The sequence below is a fragment of the Tyto alba genome, unplaced genomic scaffold, assembly GCF_018691265.1.
Source record: "Tyto alba isolate M040663 unplaced genomic scaffold, T.alba_DEE_v4.0 Super-Scaffold_1000006, whole genome shotgun sequence".
NCBI lineage: Eukaryota > Metazoa > Chordata > Aves > Strigiformes > Tytonidae > Tyto > Tyto alba.
Window position 1 is genome coordinate 31,777,655 of NW_024881272.1, and position 23,605 is coordinate 31,801,259.

At 44.4% G+C, this 23,605-nt stretch overlaps 1 protein-coding gene across 1 annotated transcript in view; it reads right to left on the reverse strand.

Annotated features, from left to right (window-relative positions):
• LOC122154731 overlaps positions 1-23,605 on the reverse strand; it is a 54,375-nt gene that overhangs the window by 17,763 nt on the left and 13,007 nt on the right. The window contains exons 3-9 of the mRNA XM_042806017.1: positions 21,670-21,855; positions 21,003-21,080; positions 20,055-20,303; positions 8,472-8,561; positions 7,800-8,097; positions 6,538-6,608; positions 2,045-2,194 (exon numbers count right to left, since the gene is read on the reverse strand). Coding sequence (XP_042661951.1) covers positions 2,045-2,194; positions 6,538-6,608; positions 7,800-8,097; positions 8,472-8,561; positions 20,055-20,303; positions 21,003-21,021 — 877 coding nt within the window. The 5' untranslated portion in view covers positions 21,022-21,080; positions 21,670-21,855. The remainder of the gene's footprint in view (positions 1-2,044; positions 2,195-6,537; positions 6,609-7,799; positions 8,098-8,471; positions 8,562-20,054; positions 20,304-21,002; positions 21,081-21,669; positions 21,856-23,605) is intronic.

Genomic DNA, 23,605 nt, shown 5'->3' on the forward strand with positions numbered 1-23,605 from the left:
GTCAGCTGGTGTCAATCAGCCTGTCCCAGGACACCAGATTTTGCTCCTTGGGGATAACACCAAGAGCATCAGGAGAGCACAGTGCAACCCCCATAGGTCCGAGATTGGGAAGGGATCATCATGGTGACCAGAAAAGAAGCTCTCCTTATAATCCTTTTTTTTTTTTTTTTTTTTTTTTTTTTTTTTCAAATGGAGGGTTTTTCATGTCTGTGCAGGGGAGCAGCCTGGGGAGCTGCGGAGGCCAGGGAAGACTTGGGGGGCAGGGGGCGGGGGTGTGCGGTGGTGGTGGCTGCGGGGAAGCCCACGCAGTTTCTCTCCCCGTTTAACAGACAGCCTGGGTTCATACTTGCCAAATTTTGCGAGCAGCCGGTAGATTTACGAGCCCCCGGGAGCGCAGGCGGCTCCAGCTGATGAGCCGCGCTGAGCCGCCGCGGGGAGCCAGGGCCCAGGCACTGCCCCTCGCTGGGCCGCACGGGTGAAACCGGTATAAAAAGGGGAAAAACGGGAAAGAAAAAAAAAAAAAAAAAAAAAAAAAAGGAACAAAAGTGTGTGTGTGTGGGGGGAAGGGATTTGGGGCCCCTCTCTTCAGCCCTTCGCTTTTTAGGGGTTTGAGAAACTCTGGTCCCTGCGTGGGGAGGGTTGTGCAAGCAAAGCGTTTGGGGAGGGGTGGAATAAAGCCAGAGGCGAAAAAAAAAAAAAAAAAAAAAAAAAAAGAAAAAAAATAAAGCCGCAAGATAAATCCTGGAGGAATTGCGAAAAAGAGGAACTTGTCCACAGGGTGTCACTCTTGACCCACATTTGGGGCAGCACCCGGCCTTCTCTGTGGCAGCAGGAAATTGGGGGGTTTTGGTTCCCCAGCAAGCTTCCAAAAAGGCAGAAGCCTCCAAAAAAATGGCAAGCTGGCACCTCCGGGTGTGCTGGCCTGGGCACCCACCTGCCCGGCTGCTCCTGGTCCTGAAGACCCACACCCACACAACCACCCTCCTCACCCCGCATTGCACCTTGCCTTGCCCTCTGGGGAGGATGGAGTTTGCACCAGGGTTGTCCTTGGGCCAAGCTTGCAGCACACCATGGAAAAAGGGACGGAAAATACTCTTTCCCTGCAGCCAAACTCTCTCACCATTCTGCCCCAAACTTCTGCCATCCCCTCTCAATGTTTCAGAACTATTTTAGTTCACGGGGAAATTCCCCTATTAGCCCATACTGCCAGACTGCCCCTTCCCTCTGGAAAACCTCCTGTTTCCCAGGCACTGCCTCATGGAAGGTGCTGCACCACAGTTTTATGGTGAGTTCCAAACAAGGTTAAATTAAGTGCTGATAATCCTTTGGTTTTGGTAGCTGTTACTCAGCAGAGATTGGAGGGGTTCTTCAGCTAAGGAGAAGCCCTATGACTTACTGCCTTGTTTTCTGTGTTAAGCTGGAGGGTTTTGCAGTCAGGAGGGCAAAGCTGGGGTCAAGTCAGCTCTGGGTGTAGCCTGAAAGCGGGGAGAGCCCTGACCTTTTTTGTCTGATGCTGTGCTGAGCCCAGGCAAGGCAGGACGGCCTGCCTGCACTGCCTGTGCCAGCCGGAGGGCTAGATCACACATTATTAGCCTTCCTGGGCTAAGCATAGGGGGTTGCAGACAGCCACCGGGCTCGGCGGGGCTGGTGGGTGACATGGATGCTGGGGTCAGCAGCACAGCAGCCAAGGTACGGGCTGCAACTTCTATAAAACATCAGCAGAGCATGAATTATGGCATGTCCTCCTGGCAGGCTTCCTGGAGCAGAGGACACACCAGCAAGAATACTATCTCCTCTTCCAGGGCTGGTCGGGACAGGATTTGTGTGTAGTGTGTACAGCACATAATTCATCAGGCTATCATTTACATAGCATGAGCTCAGCACTGCAGCACTCTTTGACATTTTGAAATATTCTGCTAGGTGCCTGTCAGTTTACTGGGAGCATCACATGAGATACATCCCGAAAAGGATGCTGTCCCCTTGCACAACTCAACCCTCTGCTTGGAGGAGGTGCTCTCAGGAAGCCTACATCCATCATTCTTACCTGTCTGTGACTCCCTCATTTCTGCAGTGACTTCACTCTTTTGCCCCAGGACAATGTTTTTAGGTGTGCTCGGTATAATTTTAAACACCTCTTGGTTTTCTTTCAGGCCATCCTCCTTAATGTGGCTACCCCAAGCTTTTATGGAAACACCTGCAATATGTAAACGCAAACGTATAAATCTCTGTAATGTGAAAAACCAGCTTCATGAAGCTGTACAAGAATGCAGCCATGTGACTGCAAAACTTCATTTACAAGTATCTAAATATAGATCATAGCAAGCAGCAAACCCAGACTTCAATTTTAAAAGCGAGGGCATAGGGGAGAGTGCAGAGTCAGCACTTCTTAAATAAGAAATTCTTCTTGTACTAATTCATTTACAGCGGCATCTTCCTTTGACACAGCAAATTTGCATCACCGAATCCTGATCACAGAGACATAAAGATTTTTATGGGAATCGGAAATAGCCTGTGTGCAGGCGCTGCTGTGGAAGTGCTGCACCACCGCCGACCTCCGCACCCAGACAAGGGCACGCTGCAGTTTGCACCGAGTGAGCTGCTCAGGCTTTGCTCCTCCGGGTGCTTTCATCACATCCCATTTCAATTCCTCGGTTCCAGTTTGCCCGAGTTGCTCCCCAGCACCAGTGGCCGTGACTGCCCGTGGTCCCAGGCAGCACGACAGGCTGCTAAGCACCACGCGAGGGGTGCCCAGGACATGCAGGCTGAGCGGTGAATACTGGATATATCCTCCAGTCCACCTGCCTACACCTGCAGCTCAGCTGTTTAGGATGATGGGGATATCCCGTACACCACTGTATGTCTGCCTGTTGCCATTATCTTGGCTGCCGTTAGGTATTAAGCTTTTTCAAATCATTCTTCTAGCCTCACAGTTTCCATAGAAATACATTTTAAATTTAGGAAAAGTCAACTGTCCTTTGAAAATCACTGCAAACACTGCAGAGAGACAGTGGGAATTGTCCTACTCGACATACCCTGATGGTCAAATGATGGAGCAGTTTTGAAAGATTCAACAGTACTCCAGATTTGCACAAGGAGTAAACTCACATTAGGCAGACACAAACCCGCCTGCCAGGGTTCAAGCAGAGAGCAGAAGGGAGAAACCAAAGCTTTGAGAGCCAAAATTCTAATAGCCTGAAATTAGCCTTGTCCTGGGTTTACAGGAACCACCTCCTAAGCTGTGAGGGCTGTGCTGAACTCATGGCCAGGACTGGATCCAGCTGCAGGGAACAGGAGACGTCTGGGGAAACGACTCCCTCCCCCTGGACATCCATCCCACTGCAGGGCGAGTGATGAGAAAGGCTTGAAATGGACCCAACAGGGAGGCACTTTTCCAACCCGAATCCTCACCTGGGAAAGCACTGCTATTTAGGAAGGGGATTTAGGTCTCACAACATCAATGGGACCTAAGCAGATACTTGAGTGAATCCCTACATCTGAACTCACCACAGAGACTGCTCTGTGAATTCCTAAGCATTTTCCACTGGAATAATCAGAAGATCACACGTTTTCTAAATATTGCAAAAGTTGGCTAGTTACTTGAATTTCAAATTTTGGGGCAAAGATCTATGTTATTATCAACAAAATCCCAAATTATTAAAGAGCATTTTTCACACTCTCATTCTTATTCACTGATTTCCTATTTAATGGACATAAAGAACATTAACTGGTGTTTGTTTTCAGCCGCATGCTAAAATACTGCCTTTTTTTTTTTTTTTTTTTATAGAAGAAAAATTAAGTCACAACTGTTTATGTTTGATAGAACATACAATGGGGGACCGTGATGTTCCCAGATCAGCACATCCAGCTGAGGTTGGTGGACTTTAGCACATCAGTGTGATCCCAAACCAACCCAGAACACAGAGCTGTGTTTTGATTGTCCCCATGAAATTATCAGGTAGCAAACCTGAGATTTTCATGTGGAAAATTTAAGTTTGCACAGAAATTTCCTTTTTCTTCAATAAACCACCCCCCCCACCCCCCCCCAACAATCTGTTCTACTCATCATGCACAATGCAGAAGAGTCGGCACGTGGCCAAGGAAGATCCACTGCATCCATTCTGCATTTTGTCTTTAAAAAATACTACTGTATTAGCTGCAGTTTGCTGTGCTCTTACCCGCCTTCCCCCTTGCTGCCTGATGTTTTTAAGAGCACTTTCTACCATGGTGTTTAGCTAAAATCCCTGCAGGACAACCAGAACTGCTTCAACCACAGAGGCATGCGGTGGGCAAGAAGCAAAGATGCCGTCAGATGTGAGGAGGAGGCAGGGGTGTGCCAAGAACTGGCCAGAGCACCGTGACCAAAAGGCAGGGGAAAAAGCAACGCTTCCTCCCAACCAAGAAGGGTGAGCAGAGGCTGCTACACCTAAAACACCAGCAACAGAGGAAACTGCAGCTGCTTCATGCTCCAGAGTCCAGCTTCTCCCAGTCACCCAGCACACAGCAGCAACATATTAATTATAAATATATATATCTCCAAGAATGACCTGGTAACTGTAAAAAAGTAACTACATAATTATACTTTACTACTGCTTTTGTTGGACTCGCTCTTTAATTACAAAGTAGTTGCTAAGGAAAACCAACCCATTGGTTTTGCCATGAGCAATTAATGCAGGTTAGCAACATGATGGTTACGCAGGGCCAACGCTAACATTGGCACCCAACCATGTTATTCATCTATCGGTTGTGGCTCCCCAATAATGAGTGCTCTGCCTCATATTACACATCCACAAGCATGAGAAACAAATTACATCAAAAACCCAACTGCGCTACTGAAAGGAAACCCCAAGGAGCAGACACCCATCGTGTGTTATAGTTCCTTTCCCTTGATTTCTGTTTTTGGCAAAAAGGCAGAGCTGGCTTGCTCTTGCTCCAAGGGGCAGGTTTGTGGATGAGTACATCTGCCACCCAGGGTCTTGTGTACACCTTGCTTTCCCCATCCCTTGGATGTGGTTTTCTTATTGCTGGTCCTCTCCAGCCACTGTCTGACTGCAGAGCTGCAATGATCCTGGGTGCCACAAGAGCTGGAGCAAGGGTCCACTGACAATAATACCTTTGGCATTACCTTTTAAGCAGCACAATTTAATCCATGACACGTTTACCTTTACACCATAGACCCCAGCCTTAATAATTGTCCCTGTCATTTTTTCGTCCTCGTGTCTCAAGCCACTGCCCAACTGGCTACTGGCAGGTTTGGTGCCCCATCCAAATCCCTCTTTGTCCAACTCACTTTTGTGGTACGTAAACAGCTGCCTCCATGGGGGTATCTCTTTGTCATGGGACTGTCTGTCTCAGTGATCTCTTCCATCTGACCCAACCATCTCTGATCTACAGAAAACACAAACTGTGCTTATTTACAGCACTAGAAATGACGAGGTAGTTCACGGGCCACTTGCCACTCGTTCAGGGCACAGAAAACACAGGCAAAAGCTCCTTAGTGTTCACATTGGTTCTGTTATTACATGTTAAAAAAACAATCAGGAAATCATATTTAACACTGTGTTATTTTCTCAGGCTAGGAGAAGGGCAAAAAATAGTTACAATGGATTTGTGAAATTTAAACCACATTTAAAATAAGGCTAGAAACTACCACAGGAGGATCAGCCCTTTCCACTCTTTCCCAGCACGTTTGGTGTGGGGATTCACACCTCCTCCCACGTGGGCAATCACCATACCAAGAAGGACAGTCATGAGGCCAGGACGAAGAGGCAGGTGAGTATAGGAGCACCAAGGCCAGTGGTGGTCACCAGGGAACTGGTTTGGCACTGGTGGGAAACAGAAATCAGTCTGTGGCCCCAGTCAGCCCAGAGAGCAGAAATAATTTTTTTTTTTTTTTTTTTCCCCCAAGAGATTTCTCTTTCACCTCACTCAAGGACCTAAGAATAGGAGAATTTTTTGCATTGTGTTTCCTATGCTGGGTTATAAGAGCACAACTAAGGACTCCAAATTTTCAGGCTGCTTCTCTAAATGACAACCTCCACGGTGCCAGTGTTAGAGGTGGTTGTCCATCGTCCTTACCCAGAAAAGTGACTGTGTTCCCCTGCCTCTTCCTGCTTTCTCCACCCTGGGAGATGTTAACACCTGTCTGGACAGGGATACTTAGCCAGGACACTCAGCAAGGCTGGCTCCTAATGGGAAACAATGGGTAAATGCTGGTGGTGGGTCACCTGCACTGTCTTACGGTGGAAGGAACTGGCAATGGGGACTCATGCACAGTATGGGAGCAGCATGGATGTGTTTCTGCTCTCTTATTTCTCTGTAGCTGCAACTGGTGTTGGTAATGAGAAGCTTCATGGAGGAAGCTCCCCAGGGATCTGCAGCCTTGGGAATGTCCATGGAGAAGACACTTCCCAGTGGCCCTGCTTATTGTACATGGGCAGAGGATGTATAGTTCTCTCTTCTGAACTGTATTCATTATGTGCCTTTTTGAAATGGTGTCTCCAGGAGCCATAATGGAACAGAATAAAATCATTGTAGTACCAGGATCCACCTGCACTAAATTGTAGTCCTGCAGGTGAACTTTAGTGAGCTCCAGCTGAAACTTCTTGGCCCTTAAAAACAAGGTAAGACTCATTAGTCTAAATTAGATGCATCAACCAGACATTTAGGCTTCATATTATTAAGAGGTGCTAGTGGCATCTGCAGGCATCCTCCATCCAAACTTTTCATAGCCTATCTTGATGCTGGTGTGAATGATGGCTCCACACTCTCACCTGTCTTTGCCACCCATGCCAGCATTTTCATGAGCATGAGAAAAAGTTTTGTGTAATTCAGTTCTGGACCAATTTATTTCAAGTCTGAAAAAAAATCAGAACAAAAGGCGTCTTCAGATATTAATATATATATATATATATATTTTTTTTTTTGCTACAGCTGAGGCAGCTTCTGGCCATTGCTGCCTCCTGCTGTGCCACAGACATGTTCCACCCTGTGAGCCACCAAGCAGAGGGCACCTACCCCAAAGATACCCCACAACCATGAAAGAGCAACAAAGCCGTGTTCCTCCATTTCAGGTTAGGCTTACGGATTTGCCTGTATCCCATAATTTACCATACTTGATTCTTCAACATCCAATCTTCTCCTTACTTTCAGCATCCCCACATTTTTCATTTTTTCCCCATCACATATTCATCAGATGCTGTACAAACAAGTATAGATTTAAAGTGTCCCTGTAACATTTTACTTATTCTGTGACTTAATAATAAAAAGAGCACTGAATAGAAAGGCTAGAGTTCAATTTCTGAGCTCTATTGCCATTTGCAAGCTGCACTCTCCCACAGCTCCTCGCTTGAAATACAGCCACCCATTCAGCTTTATGCTAGCTCTGGAGCAATAAAACAGCACTTTGCCAGAAGAATTTTAAATCGTTCTACACCAATTCAGAGATCTTTAAAAAACAAATTTAAAAACGTAAAAAGTGAGGGTCGAAGTGAAACTTTTGGATTTTACCAAGTGGGTCGGCAAATTCTCCATCTTTAAAAAGAAAATTTTCATTTGCTTTCAGAAGTGAAAATAGACTTTTTTTGGATGAAGATTTTTATTTAATTTGCCTAAAGGCCCCCGAAATGTAAAACTCGGTGAACAACAATTTAAAAAAACGACAAAGAAAAAAATCTACCTGAAGTGGAAATCTCCATCATATTGATGCATTTAATGATTTAGACGCCAGGAGCCTGTAGCCCGGCTCTGTTGCCGGTGCTGGCTCCATGCGGGATGGCCGGGCAGCTCTTGAGAGCACTCACAGTGGCTGACAGGCAGCAGGATGCGACCCTCTGCTTTGCACCGAGGTGAACAGCACCAGGTTTGTGCATCTCGCCGGGTGGAGGAGCTTGATTAATTGAAAGGTGTCACAGTGCAACGTGCAGGGCACAGAGGGGGCATCTCCCGGGTGCTGATGCCTGTGGCTTGGCACTTCTCTGCCAGGTGCCTGTTTTTCTCCACATTTTCTTTGTCTGCCTTGGGTTGAGACTCCCTGGAGGAGAGCCCACTTCTGCGCAGTGCAGTGCAGCGCGCTGCAGAGGCCTGGCTGCACCTGGGTTTCTAGGAGCGAAATTAAGCAATTGCAAATTGTTACTCTCATTTTTCAGCAATTTCATGCTGAAGTTCTGTTTTTCTTCAAAGCTAAAGGTCAATGGTTAATTCAAAACCTCTATTTCCCCAAAATTAAGAGCTGGGGAAATAACGCAGAAGCAGTGAGCCCAGTTCCTCCCTCCGTTATAACTTTGTAAACCTGAAATAGCTCACTCTGCACCAAGTTTTGACTTCTGATTTCCTCCGGCCTTTTCCAGGGCTGTTACAGGGACCACGGCCACACCACTGGCTTTCCATGGACCCAGGTCCTCCCACTTGGACCAGCTGAACTGAAGACCAGCACTCCCAGCCCTGGAAGGATCTTATCTGGGATTCAAAGTTACCTGAAGTGTTTTCAACGCAGGGATTGATGATGTAACCGATGACGCGCTGATTTAAATCTCCCTGGGTGAAGGCATTGCCGACGCAGCTACCTGCAAGAGACCACATACATTTTAGCAGGGTACAGATTTTACAATCCGTTATGGTCATTGCTGTGTTTTTATTATTAATGTGTCTTGAAAAATAAGATGTTTAGCTAAGCTTACTAATTCCTTGAAACTCAAATCATTTAAGCTGTCTAACCTTGTTCAGGATAATTATTTCTATCCATTATCCATCATGCTAAAAAATGACAGCTCTGGGACAAGGAGGCTTTTCAAGCAAATGTTTTAAGACAGTGTTTTAGGTTGCAGGCACTGGCAAATGTTAATTAAATTAGATAAACAATGACTCAGAGTAGCTGTGCTATACTGGAAAGAAAGATGGGAGGTAATGGGGGAAGGAAATTGACAGCTCAAAGGTTGAAACAGCTTTTTTGGAACCGAGAATCTGTCCCTTGAGCGAGTACCTTGCCTTGAATTCAACAGGATGAAAAGAACCGGTGCCCTTTTACACCTCCAGACAGCATTTGCTTGGGTTTGCTGAGTGTGTTTCTGCCAGGCACTTGGTGTGCACGACCTGTCCAAGGTGTCCTCCAAGGCCTTCCGCCAGCCTTGGCCACACAATCACAGGAGGGCCATTGTCCTCCGTCAGCATCTCCTTCCTTGGGTAGGGCCAGTCCTGAAACTGCTGAGCCAGGCTGAACGTTGAATCAGCCCATTTGGTGGAAGTTGTCCACTGCACTGAATTAAGCAGTTGCAAAAGTAAGTCTCCAAAAGTGTTCTCCAGGTCTGGAAATGCTTCTCCTGATAACTACTGTGACATAGCTATCTTTAATCTGTATGAAAATACAGCTTAATATTATTTATTAATACTTAAAACAACAGTTCTTATCATCTTGTGCAACTGCTTCTGCAGTGTGCAATAACATTTTCAAAATCATAGCACTGAAAAGATTTTCTACTGAGGACTCGGTCCACTAAAGATCCCCAGTGAAATACCTGGTTTTGAATTTTCTGTCTACCCAAAGAGAAGAGGCTGAGGATGAGATCCTTATTTTTTTCTGTGAAAGTGAGTGACTTGCCGATGTGAAGGTGTTCCTGGAGTCCCAGGCTCACCCTCTCTCAGGTCCTGGAGGGTGGTTGGGCTTTACCTCTGGAGGAGTTTTGGAGAGGATTTATTTTGCTGCTGCACCTATGGAGTTTGTATAGGGAGAGAAAACTCCTTGAGTGCAGCAGGGCTGCACCTGTATAGGGGTGGGATGAAGGGAAGAGAGAATAAAGTCATGCCGCACTCTCAAAACAACTTAAGTTGTGTTAAAGGAGTATATTGGCTGCCTATAGATGTTTAGGAGCTTTATTTTTTTCCATCTTTTAGCCCACAACAGAGGTTCTTATGTCTGTTCCAGAGGTCTGAGGGTCTCTTACTGCTGCCTTTTATCCCTGGGTGTAACAGGAGCTAATGGATCCTCTGCTCTGCTAGCTCAATGGCCATCATGGACCTGTGATGGTGCCTACAGGGAATGACCAACACCAACCCTTGCAGTGGCCGGGGAGCAGAGACTTTGGGAATGAGTAACAAGCCATCGGTGAGCAAGCCATCCAGCTACAACTCTCCCGAATGAAACCCAGGAACTGCTCAACTATTCTAATTCTTGCACATCTCAGGTCATGCTCCTTCAAGCATTCAGCTGACTCGCCTTTCTTTCTGGAAACAGCAGTACCGCAGTCCCTCGCTGTGCATGGTCCCTGATGGAGGACCCGTGGTGCCCTCACCCTCGGCATCCCTGTGATTCAGCCAAGTGCTGGATTTTATACTACAGAGATACTGATCTGTCCAAACTTTCTTCACCTGCTCTGATCATTTCAGCTCCTTGGGGACACATACCTCCATGCCACTGTCCAAATAATTAGTTGCTTCACTGGATGCATTCTGCAATTCTTCAGTGATGGGTCCCCATCTGACATCTTATGACAACTGATTAGTAAAGTAGGCCATGAGTTTAAGAAATATGTAATTTGGGCACCACTTACTATTAACTGTTTGCATGCTCTTTTTTGTTCATTTGTTTCTTAAGAAATTTTTACCCTCCAATGTAAATACCAAAGGATGTGAAAAGGTTTCTGAAATGGCAATTTTATAAAGCAAGATGAAGTAAATCTTAAGATCTCTCCAATAACAAGCCCTGAAGAGGCAATAAGGGAATATATGTCCTTACTGCAATGCTATATATTACAGAAGTCTAGATACGAAGGCAACATCCAAAATTGCTAGTCTGTCCTGTAGTCTTGGGCCAGAAACATATGCAAGCTAATTAATTAATTAGAATTAAGTCAAAACAACCTGTCTTCACCCCAGTTCCCCCTGCCAACTGAGCAGAAAAGAAACAATAAATAAAACTCGAAGGTTTAAACACGATGAACACTCCTCTGCAGGTTAAAAGGATGTCAGCAAGATACAGCACCACAGTAGTTAAATGTCGTTGAAGATTTGACTGCCTTTGGTCTGGGATTTGCTCTCACTTGAGAGCTGGTCAAACCAATCTTTCCAAAACACTGACTTCTGAACTTTTGCCAGAGGTGCCTCTCTCCGGTGAGCAGGCAGGCGACATGTTAAACCTGTCAGTTCAGAATAAGCACAAAAGTGTACACCCACCATGGGGAGGGTGTTTAAAGGCACAGGATTTCCTTCAGTGGGTGAGATGAAGGGCTTGCATACATATCAGGAGGCCTACGAACATTTGGGGAGAGCAGTGGGACCCCATTGCCAGTAGACTGGTATGCATCCCACTGGGGTTAAGAGAGCTACCTCAATTTCAAAATCTGTCCTTTCTAAAAGACAGAGCTCTGCTCTTGCAGGATGTTGCACAATCTGTTTTCAGGGAAGTCTGAAAGATAAAGGGGGAGAAAGAATAAAAACTAAGTTGCTACCAAAAGGAAATGAGAGACAAAACCTTACAGAATTTTTGTTCATACACAGGTCACCCCTGGCTAAGGTAATTTCTGATCTAAGCCACTCTTGACTGCCCCCTCCCCTGCCACCAAAAAACTCCACCACTCACTCAACCCAGGACAAAGTTCAGCCGTCCTGATAATTTTGAGGGCACTGCAAGAACTGGTGATACAGGTTGTTATCACATTACTGTGGTGGCCAGTCCAGAATTTTATAACAGGAGCCACAAAAGATCCTGATTTTAGCACTGTGGTTGGGAGGTAGAATCACAGACAACTGGTGCTCTTCTTGAACCAAACAGTCCCAGTATAACATAGCAAAAGAGTGTTTCTTTGTTCCTTCAAACAACCACCCCAAAAGAAGTCCCCTCTGCGTACATTAGTAAACTATTGTCCACCATGAACTTCTGATGTCTGATTAGGATAGTTAGACTGCTCTGGGAACCTGAAAGTTTGTTTTGCCATGACCTATGGTCTAGCCTAGCACAAAGTGGACTCTCACCAGACCCAGAGCTGAAGTGGCTCTGCTGCCACCAACCGAAGGTGCCCTCCCATCAAGAGAGAGGAAGATGATCCACTCACATCCTTCCAGGTCTCGCTACACCACAATTTACACTGGGCACTCCCATCTCATCTGCAAGAAGCAACATGAGTTCAGAGCAAAGTCTGAGCCTGTGTCTTTACCCTGGGGTATCAAATCAGCCAAGACATATCTCCAGCTCTTTCAATATTTATATACAACTGAGGGTAAGTGGTCTCAGTGCTGGCAAGGCACAGAAAACAAACATCTCTGTTTTTTACCATATGCAATCATGCCAATACCAGGATGAGGTCCCACTGCTGAGTCAAGATAATCTGAGATACACAACAGGTAGGTGAAGTTGAACCCGAGTGAGACAGGAGATGTCAGTATGCAGAGGAGAGAATTTGGAAGAGTTTGTGGTTAAAGCACACATTCGTGATTGAGCCCCTATTTAAAAAAAAAAAAAAAAAAGAAAAAAAGAAAAAAGAGATCCACAAGTACATTCAGCTCTCTCAGAGCAGCAATTATCACTTCCAACCTCCCCAGTTGGCTGGGAGACTGCATCCCATCCTGGCAGATACTGACCTGGCCTTAGTTTTTCACACCTTGGTCACTTGGCTATATTACAGCAAACCGATATACCTGGGCATGAAGCCTGCAACACTTAGGAAACTCCAAATAGTACAAAATGTTACAGAAAACCTCTTCAGTGACACTCACTGCCACAAATACATCACATCTATCCTCAACTGTCTACAATAGCTTCACAATTTTAATTTGAAGACATGTTCAAGTTTTTGACCTTTTTCTTTCTGATTCTCCTTGGCCTGAAGCTAGGATATCTGAAATACTATGTGAAACTATTGAATAAAAAACACAGCTAGGAAACATGCTTCTCTGGTACAGTAGAAACCTTTACAACAGAAGTAAAGCTTGTCTATGTGGGAGACTGAACTTTTGCATGAGCATGGTATGAACTTGCTTAATCATAGATGATTGTGTATGCTGTAATCAGGAGCCATCCCCCTCTCTCAGCCAAGAGCATTTGTAATTGCTTGATGAATATGTAGTATAAAAATAAATAAATCAGAACAGCTCTGGAGGAAGCCACTGAGCTCTCCTCCAGCACAAATCCGGTTGCAGGTATTCCTCGTGTTGGCATTCATGGCTCATGCAGACCCTCCCCTCACTCGAAACAGATGCAAGTAAGCAAATAAGAGAGTTGCAAGCTGACGAGACAGTCGGCAAGATGCATTCAAAAGGTGTTCCCAAACGATTTGTTTTCTGCATCTCCCATTTGTAACCAGAGTTTACAGCAAGTCAATTTTTAGTTATATCATGTGAATAACAAGTAGACCACCACATTTGTTTAAACCCGCCAGGGGTGGTTACATCTCACCATATTCAGATCTCTCTCCTTCCAGATCTGAGGATTTTGAGTAAAGATCAAATAATCCTGTGTGTATTGTCAGGAAAACTATAGCTACTAGGGAGATGTAGGTGAATCATAAAAAAATCCTTTGTGTTTGTACTTCAATTCTTCATTCGTCTGAATAATTCCAGTAAAAAAGAGAAGTGTTCACCTTAGATTTCCAATACCTGGGTGACAAAAAGATCAAATGGATGCTTTTTTCTAATACATTTGGCAGACTCATAAAGAGGACTCCCTCAGAGATACCATGAAGTGCAGTTCTTCAGAGAAATTTGGTTTTGCGAGCTGTATATGTTTGGTCAGAGTTTTGGCAAACAACTGAAACTAGTTTTTGTCCTATGTAAGCCTTTTACGTCATGCCATAGAAACAACAACAGCTGTTAATTATTTATCAGCTGATGAACATTGGCCTCTTAATTGCAAAACATTATAAAATAGATTAGGCAGCAAAGCTTGGTATGTAGGCAAGCAGGGTGTTTTGCTCTGTCTTGTATGTGACTTGATTAAATAAGCAATTTTAGGTCTCTGCTTAGTTTACAGGGACTACCTTTACCAGTGATTTGATCTCAGAAATTCTAATGGGTCCACAATCTTCAGATAAGTTTACTAAAAATTGGAAGATTTTTCAGACTTCAAGCTTTTTGAGCCACTATTATGATTTTAACCCTCACAAAGATGAACGATCTAGTATCTCTAGTGTATCATGTTTTGAACCAAAATAATTAGAGCTCCTTTGGAAGGGGAAGTGCTAATGAGCAAGGACAAGACCACAAGATTCAAGAGATTGCTTTCTCCAACCTTCTTCTTGCTAAGTCTTAGCCTTTACATGATATTCTTGTCATTCAATATTATTTGGTGGAGCATCAGAAGACCACTGCAGACAGTTAGAGTGACCTGCATTATAGGTCCTACTGGCTCCTTTCTTGGTCTATTGACAAGAAAACCATGATTAACTGTACTAATGAAATAAAATTTTCTGATTTTCCTAGCACATTCCTTGTGCCAGTGGAGTATTTTCATCCTCTTAATCTTGTCCCAATGTAGAACAGTCTCTTTCACATGCAAACAGCTATATCAGGGTGAGCAGAAAATATACACAAAAGGTTTTTTGAGAGGCTGTGCAGCGCTACCTGATGAAGGACCTCTGGGCAGGATTCCCATGCTGTTGTCCACCATGCAGGCATTTTGATATGTATGAGCATGGGTGGTCTGATATCAGCATTGAAATAATCTGCTCCAGTTGCCCATGCTTATCTGCTTGCCTATTACCCACCATGTTGGCCCCATCCTCTTATTGGCATTTAACATCATTGATTTGAGGGCTGGCCAGGAGGATCTTGTCCTTACACTCTGATGAACCATCTCTTCATGGCAAACTCAGACATCCCAAGAGGCCAGTGCTCATCAACTGACACACGATAAGGTGGATCTTAAACCAGTGCACATTTGAGTAGGTTGATTGAGTTAAGTGGAGCCTGCTGATTCACACCAGCTGAGAAGAGCACTAGAGGAAGAGACTTGAGAGGACTTAGGACTGTCCCAACTGTAAAACCCCTTAAAGTTTGGTTCACAGACCTTCAAAGCAGAGAACAGACTGGCAGTATGTACATGCAGATCAAAAACAGTCCCAAATGTGGTGACACATTTCCATTAAGATTTCATCTTATTTGGGACTTGTTGTGCCAGTTACAAATCATTGCAAATTCCAGCAGTCAAATAGCTGGAAAGGGCACAAGACCGCAGGCTCTGACCAGCTTCCCTCACTTCCACTGCATTTTGGTACTGCAATGCTTTGGGTCAGAAACCTCCAAAGAAAAACTTTTAAGCTTTTCAGAAAGTCATACCAAGTCATACCCATCCCCAAAGGAAATAAGAAAAACCCAAAACAGATGCATACAAGCTTGGTTTTAAGAAACAGGGAAGGGTGGGAACAGTGTGCTTGTTGTTTTTTACTCTAAATAGCATCAGGAAGTCCTACAGTCCCTGAATTAAAAAGGAAATAAACTTTCAGTGCAGGTTGTGGGACCAATAGTTTATACACTAAAGCAATATGCACATTTAACAGTCTGAAAATGAGACAGCTCTGCATTGCACAGTCAGCCACACTTAAAATAAACAAAACCCTTGGAGCAATCATCCTGGAAGGTTTCAGCTCCAATTCAGACCAATGTTTGAGTGCACAGTGAAGGTGTGACTGCAGGGAAGCCGATGGTCCTCCAGCTGGGACCCAAGGGCTGGGGAAGAAGGGCCAAGCCCAGCCCTCTCGCCACGAAGCCAAGGTCAGCCTCGCCTGAACAAAGGTTGCTGGAAGAGGGCCATAATTCACAAAATCATTTAAATGGTTAAATGGGCTACACATGTGGCAGAGTGCTCCTAGAGTGATGAATTTAGAATGCTGTATTCTGTTTAAATAATGAATGTTGTATTTTTTCTATTTTTCCTTCTTTTTTTTTTTTTTTTTTTTTCCTTTTCAGGGTTTGTAGAGCCTGTAATGTGCCTTCAAGTACAGAAAATCCCCAATTGCTCTAAATCTACAATCACCCTGACCACTGGGCTTTGGCCATCTAAACCAGAGCAGAACTGGGGCAAAAATGAAAGCACATTTATAAAAATATCCACTATGTGAGATACCCCTAAACTATTTCCTAACAGCATCTGATCTAAGAGGGGCTTGAACTCTGATTTTCGTAGGTACTGCTTAGATCTCTGAATGCTCTTCATGTTCTTAATCACGTCTGCTCCAGAGATGAGGCTATGAATAATTAACTATGCCTCCAACATTACAGTCATAGATTATGGTGGTGGTGACTTGTGGACTGCCATGCGCAGCATAAACCATTTAGGAAACTCTGTTATCCACTTTCCCTTTATATTTGTCTTGCAATCACTTACCGCTTAAAAGGGTAAATCTTTCATAGCTTTAATTAAAGCATTTAAAATAATTTACACTGAAATTGTATGTGCTTGGGTCTGTCAAAATTGATGCTTTAATAACATGTCATCCCTTTTTTCGATTGCCCTGAAATCTGTTAAAATTACCACTAATCTAATTGGGAACAAAGTTGTCAAATGCATGCAGCTCTGACAGTTTGTCTTTCTGCAAACTGCCGACAGATTGCAAGTTACGCATGTGTTGAGCAGATGGGTAAGTTAAAAGGAACACAAAAAAAAGCAATTTATTAAATCACCTGGAACCAGCAGCTCCATTCCAAAAATAGTGAGAATGAAATATAGCAAGAGCTAGGAGAGTTGGCACTGGAATATGCCAGAAGGTACCAGTTACAAAACAAGATAAACATTTTGAGAAGCCTCAGCTGTGTTGCAGAATAATGAGGCGTTATTTAACCCGATATAGATTACCAGCAGAAATTAATTTAGGGTGCAGGGTTTTGTGAGAGTGTGTGAGTGTGGGGTTTTTTTTTAAGGATTTTTTTTTTTTTTTTTAATCCCCGTGTTTTAACTCCTTCATGTCTGAAAGACAAGTCCCCCGCGTTTCCCCCTCAACCTTAGCCCTTCCCCTCATTGCTGCTGGACACACTTGACATCCCCGTGGTGGAGGCCAGCAGCGGGTGCCCTCTCCTTTGGCTTCCTCCTACACCCTCCCTTTCACAGACATCTCCCTCATATTTGAGAGAGGCCAAGGTTGCAAGTCCCTCAGAGACAACTTGACCACTGATGTCCCTGGGCCAGGCAGTCCCATACCTGCCCATAAATACATATTTTGGAAGGAAGTGTAAAGAGAAAGGAGGCGGAGATGCCACCCTCCAGTGACAACTGGCTCATCCGCTCCAGTTCTGCCCTTTGCAATCCCTTCCTTGGACCTCCAGCTCATTCCCCATGGGCCCCACTGCTGCTCCTCTTCTCCCTGCCCATCCTCCATGTCCCCTGTCCCTCTGTCCCCCACAAGCAGTGGGAGACAGAGATGAGCTCTGTGGCCATCGCATGGGTCCAGTCCTCCATGCACATGTCCCTCTGCCTTGGGGACATGTACTCAGCTGTGTTTATATAGCGCTTAGGAAAAAACAGGCTTCATTCTTGGTTGTTCTGTAAGCACTACTCTGTTCAGCAGCATCTGTTATTAAAGAGCAAGACCAAGATTAAAAACCAGTGCGGGAGCACTAGATGAGCATGACTGACCTGCTGAGGCCATCACGGAGGACACCAGGGTGAAGATGCTCGTGTGTTTCCCCTGGTTCAGTGCCAGCTCGGAGGGAGGGATGAAGGCATGAGGCTTCGCTGGTTCACGTTCATTTTTGGAGGAAGCCCTGAAGTGCCTGCTCTCGCCAACGGTCAGGGGTGCTTTGGGCAGGGAGCGACTGCTGTGCCTTGTGACCCTCGTGCATAGCTTTGCTAGAGGACCTGCACCAAATCCTGCCCAAAGCAGCCAGATGGGCAAAAGGGAATAGAGGACAAACAGGTCCTGAGACACCACATCACCTTGAATCGACAGGATACTTACTCCCCGGCCCCACAAAAAAAAGATGAGCTCCCATGACCACAAAGCACGTTAGGAAAGAGACCCTCTCAGCAACTTTATGAACTAACTTTATAAGCCACAGTTTAAATGGTTATGGCATCATTTCAGCAAATGGAGATATACTTATTTAAACCAGCTGACAATCTTTGGCCCGTAACTCAAGGTAATAGGTACCCCTTCCCAGCAAGCAGGGAGCTGGTGCCATTTCATACATGTGTTCAGGGAGGAGAAAAGGTCATAAAAAGAATTGCAAATGGGAGGTTACAGTTAGATTTGCTTCTCCCTTCTTCTTCTTTTTTTTTTTTTTTTTTTTTTTCTTTTAACTAAGGAATAAACATTTTGACCCCTTCTTTGCCATATAAAACTATAGGAGGAAAGTCTGCCTAATTTTCTACAGTTTAAAGATGTCTTACATACTGATGTAAAGATGGATGAGCCACTCTCCTGCAAAAGCGATGGTATTCCTTGTGTAAAATTTAGATTTATAAGTCTCAGAGAACAAGAAAGATGAAAATCTAGCCCTAGGTAAAGGTAACATTACTGCACTCAGCGTACTGTCAGGCAAAGTATGATCCTTAATGCAAGACTAAAAGGCTATAACGTAAACCAGCTAAGAAACATGGTGGGCCAGATTCTGAAATTGTCTCCAAGTAGTTTAAATTGTGACTAACCCTATGAAAGCCAATAAGAAAAAATAAAATCAAAGCAGATTGAAAACATTTCAGGTATTTCAAGTGAGGTTGGGTCAGCCCCTGCATTCCTGAGCTCCTGTGCAGAGCAGGGATGGAGGCAGAAGGTGCTATTAAGCAACATTTATGCCTCCATGTCCAAAAGCCAGAGGTTTCCTGGTCCCTGCTTGGCTGACTCCCCGCAGCTGGGCTGTAGCAACCAACGCAGGGAAACCGCATCTTTCCTCTCTGCCTTGTCCTGGGGTCCCTCCCCGAAGCTTCTTCCCTCTCCTGTGCCCCCCCTCCTTGCACAGCGTGGTGGGGGGGCACAGATGCTGGCCCACACTTTTTCCTTTTGCTGCAATTTAAATAGACATTTCCCCCCCCCCCCCCCTCCATATCCAAGCGGGTCATCATTTAGAGTCCGTGATTTATTTAATGGTGGTTTTAACCCCACTTAGAAATAGGCCGCATTCATGATTTATCGATTCCTTCTTCCCCTTGTTAATTTGACTCATTTCTTAGGAAATTATTCATAGTTAATCATGGTAAGAATAAAATTAGTTATAGTGCCCACTTTGCTGCAAAGGGAGTGTAAATAACTTTTAAAGCAAATCAGAAAGAAAAACATGTTAGGCAAAAAAAAAAAAAAAGAAAAACGCAAAAGCCAGAAGAATATATATAAAATGATGATAATCCAAAGGGGGCAGTAAATTAAGCCTCTCCACTCTTACTGGTTAGAGGAAGGCACAAATTTACATTCCACGGGAGCATGGCTTTTACAGCAGGCTCTCCTCAATTGAATTTGCCATATCTTCTGGGAAACGCACCATTTGGAAGATAAAATCTCCCACCACTCCACCACCACTGCCACCATTCAGAAGATTAAAAAACCCCGCCAACTCTGTTGTGTGCCTTTTGTGCCCACTAGAGGAATGTAAAACCATTATATTTAAGTATCATAATGGCCAACATATGCTTTTTCTTAGAAATGACACCACCATCTGGATTAAGTTCTCCTGATCATTTCAGACAATGTTACGATTATTATTTCTTTTTTCCCCTTCAGGAGAACGAACTGCCCAGAAAGCAACAACAGTCTCAGATGGGGAATTTTTGCTTTTCCTTTCCCACCACTGGCAACCTTGAGAAATGTGGTAAACTCTTTATATGTCCCTAAATCATTTGATTTCACTTGCTAATTGATCACGAAAGCCTACCCGGGTACACCCCAATATTAAGCCTGCGAGACTCCTATTGCCTTTGGCCATACAGCTTCACTCTTACAGTTAATAAAGTATGTAATCACACTAATGATAAAATTACATTGTGTTACTGTTTGCAGCAGTCTCTTCCCCATGATCACATCAGTCATTAAATATTGCACCGACTGGTACGGGGAGAAGGAGAGGCGAGCTTAACCCTTTGCTGGCTGGGGGCTTTTCAGCACATTGGTGTGCAAAGGGGAGGTCTTCTCACCTGAGTGACTCCTTACCGGCCCCATGGCTATTGTCGTGGACGTCGGAGACCTTCTGGGCCACCACATCCAACTGGATGTAACTGGAAATGGGCACGCCGGGATAATTGATGTACTCAATCTGACCAGGCACAGGTGGCAGGGAGACGGCATACAGCAGCTTCTCGGGTTTGCTAGTGCCATCTGTTGCCACAGGAACATCTGTCGTCAAGGTCACCCTGTCACCCTCTGTTAAAGTTACAGGTTTGGCGAGTAGAACAATGTCACCTAAAAAAATGAAGTGAGTAAAAGGGGAAACCAACGAGAGAGAAATTAAAATGGGGAATAATCCTTATTACATCCTAGACCAGAAAGAGAGAATAGGATAAAAGGCAGCCCTTCAGTTTGAGAGAAGGAGAAGAATTTTATCAAAATAGCTTGGGAAAATATTTTTGCTTTAGGTTTGAGAGGCAGATAGGACATTTACAACAGAAAAAGCTGCAGAGCTATCTATCTCGTTTGTTTTCAAATATGCCCCATGGTGAGTCTCACTTCAAGGCTGATGCTAAGTGGAATCACATTTTTATCTAATCTCAGCCTGAGCGAGTTTATAGAGGAGCACGTGTATATATCTGGCTGCATGATTTGTCCAAAACATTTAAGCCAGCTTTGATTTTCTGTTTGGGGAGAGAGAATGACCCAGTTGTTTAGAAAGAACAATTATGTTAATAGATCCAAATGAGCCAATGGACAGAATGTGTTAATGAACTAAGCATTAAGAGCAAACACTGTGTTTTAAGCCAATAGTGATTCTGTTACCTCCGCAACAGAGGTGCTGGCTCTGTTAGGTTTATTTATGAAGAGCTCCACCACATCACCCAAGGGCTGGGGAAATTTTCACATTTACAAAGGAGTGGCCCCAGAAAATTGAGGCTGCTGAAAAATTGAAAAACTGGTCTTCTTAGAAGAGGAGTAGCAATGATTTACCCAGTCCTATCCACTTCATCCTTTTCTATCAGAACCGTCCTTGTTTTTAAAAACATATCTGGCAGCACAACGGTTGACCTGACAAAGGCAGAAGCAGAGACAAGTTTTTATCCGAGTATGTTGCAAAAGCAAGAGAATAACATTAATCAGCTTTCATTGCTGTCAGTCAGCCTACTGATGACAGTATACAGAAGTGGCATTTCCAGCCCGGACACCACAGGAGCATTTTTTCTGTTTCTTGCCTTCTTATTAAGTTGCCAACTGACTTTCAGAAACAACAGGTTCCTATTAAATGGAGAAGGCTGCCAGCAACATCTGAGAATAGTGGTTGTCAGGGCTTGGGGATTTTAAAAATTTGTTTCCACAACAAAATCTGCACCAATTTCCATGCTTTCCACCCCATTTGATGGCTCACCTTTGTTATTAACCCCTTTTAACACCACTTCTCCACTGCAGCTAACATGGCAAAAGAAAACCGTAATTGAAACTCGATGAAATCAAGAAGTGACTATTATCTGAGAAAATTAGTCTAAGAACATCATAGTCATTCAAACTATAAATAGAATTAGTTAGCTTGCCTTCATATAGCAAAAATGTTAATTGTGGTTGAGAAAAAAGGAAAGTCACCAGCCCCTTCCCCAGCATGATGAATACTATCAAAACTTACCAGTCTTGGAACATTTGTCATGGGATAAATCATTTGTGCTGTGTTGGAGAAGTTGGATGCTCTTAATTTTTAGTTGCATCTTTGAAGGAGACTAAATCTGTATGAGATTTCATTGAACAGGGACTCCTTTTCAGGCTGTTTCCAAAAGTGATCCGAGATCAAGAAAGAGCGCAGAGGAGAAAGGACCTGGAAAGGCAAAAGATGGGACAACACTGTAGGAAGCAGCCAGGGACACAGGACATCAGCCTGCTGCACACTCTGCTCAAGGGTTACAGAAGTCCACAGTCAAGCCCAGGCTGATGCAGTGCTCATGTTGACTCATTTTCTTTACAGGAAATCCAAACAAATAAGATAAAATCAGGAAGCAACAGTGAAATAGGCAAGTGCATTTAACCCAACTTCATTTTTGCCCATGTGTAACAAAGGGCCAGGTTTACCACAGCAGCTTGGAAGTCTTTTGATACTCCCATTTTTTAGATGCTCAGCAGGGGACAACAAAGTTCACCTAGGTTGTTCCTTTTAGAAAGGCTTTGTGTTACTGTCTGCCACCCTGCTGCATTGCCCCATTCACGACATCCGTAAACAGGAGTCTGCCAAACTTAAAAACACCAAGAGCCTTTCAAGGATTGGTGCCTGATCTTTGCTAACCCCATCAGATCTGCTCCAGAGACATGCAGTGATGGGAGATCGCCCACAAAACCCATGGCATGGAGACAACCCTCCCGATTCCGCCTTTGAGCAGCAGGTTACCCACTCTCATTGCTTAACACTGGGGGAAAAACCAGGATCCTAACGTCACTAATTATGAGCTCAAGGATGAAGCTTTCAAGCCCATACTTAAAGCCACATTGATCTGAATACACTGCTGAACTGGTATGTCAGCCATCAACCAGTTTGGTTACCAAGAAGCAGGTATTATTTAAAATAACCTACTTTAAAAGTCTCTGGGTTTATATTGATAATCAAAAGAATAAATAAATACACATCTGATCTTCTAGGTATCCTGATTCACTACTTTTCCATTTGTTTCTTTTTCTCAGCTTGATACCCGTCGTAGTCAGGGTACGCACTGCTAAACGCATGTGATGTACGACAGGAAGACACGTGCAGCTGAAGTTGTTCATCTAGCAGCGTTTGCCCTTCATATGTTCATTATTTGAGACTCTATAAAAAAACAACACCAAAAAAATCCCAACAAGCCAAACCAAAAGGAAAACCACTTTCAGATTTAAAGATAAAAACAGACTCCAACTGCTAGGATGGGTGAAGCCCCACGGCCAGCTGCAGCTCGAGCGGCAGCCGGTGTCCCCTGTGTGCTCCTTGGGGCCATGCCGGCTCCCTGCCTGGCGAGGCTGGTGAAGCCACCCGGAGTTTTTGATTCACTTGCTTAAATGTCGTGGGCTTGAAAGTTTGACTTGAAATATAACGTTAGTGGGTTTGTGGTAAAAGCAGCCGAGAGGATAGGATGACAGGCGGGGCAGAGGGGACTGATTGAAAGCAGGTGTGGAGGAGGAAGATGGGAGGAGGAGAAAGAAGAAAACATGACTGAGTAAGTAAACTCAACATTATTATACATATTGAAAGAGCACCCATATATAGAGCACCCACCTGTGCTCACTTCTTTTTAACATTGTTTTTTTTTTAATATATAACAAGAGATAGGCTTTAAAATTGAGCTACCAAAACAAGGCACAACGTGGGACACGCTGCTCCCCCAGAGGAGGAGTACGAGACCGATGCTCTCCACAGTGCTTAACTCATCACTGGGAGGTACTGGGGTCCTATGGGAAGGGTGGTACAGGAGAGGATGGAGGTGTGACAGCCCCTAGAGGCTTCAAGGTAGGCTTGGTTTCTGGCTACGGCAGAGATTTTGTATTTACATTTGTATCCACATATGCAGACAAAATAAAATATAGTGGAGACCACTGTTTCACCT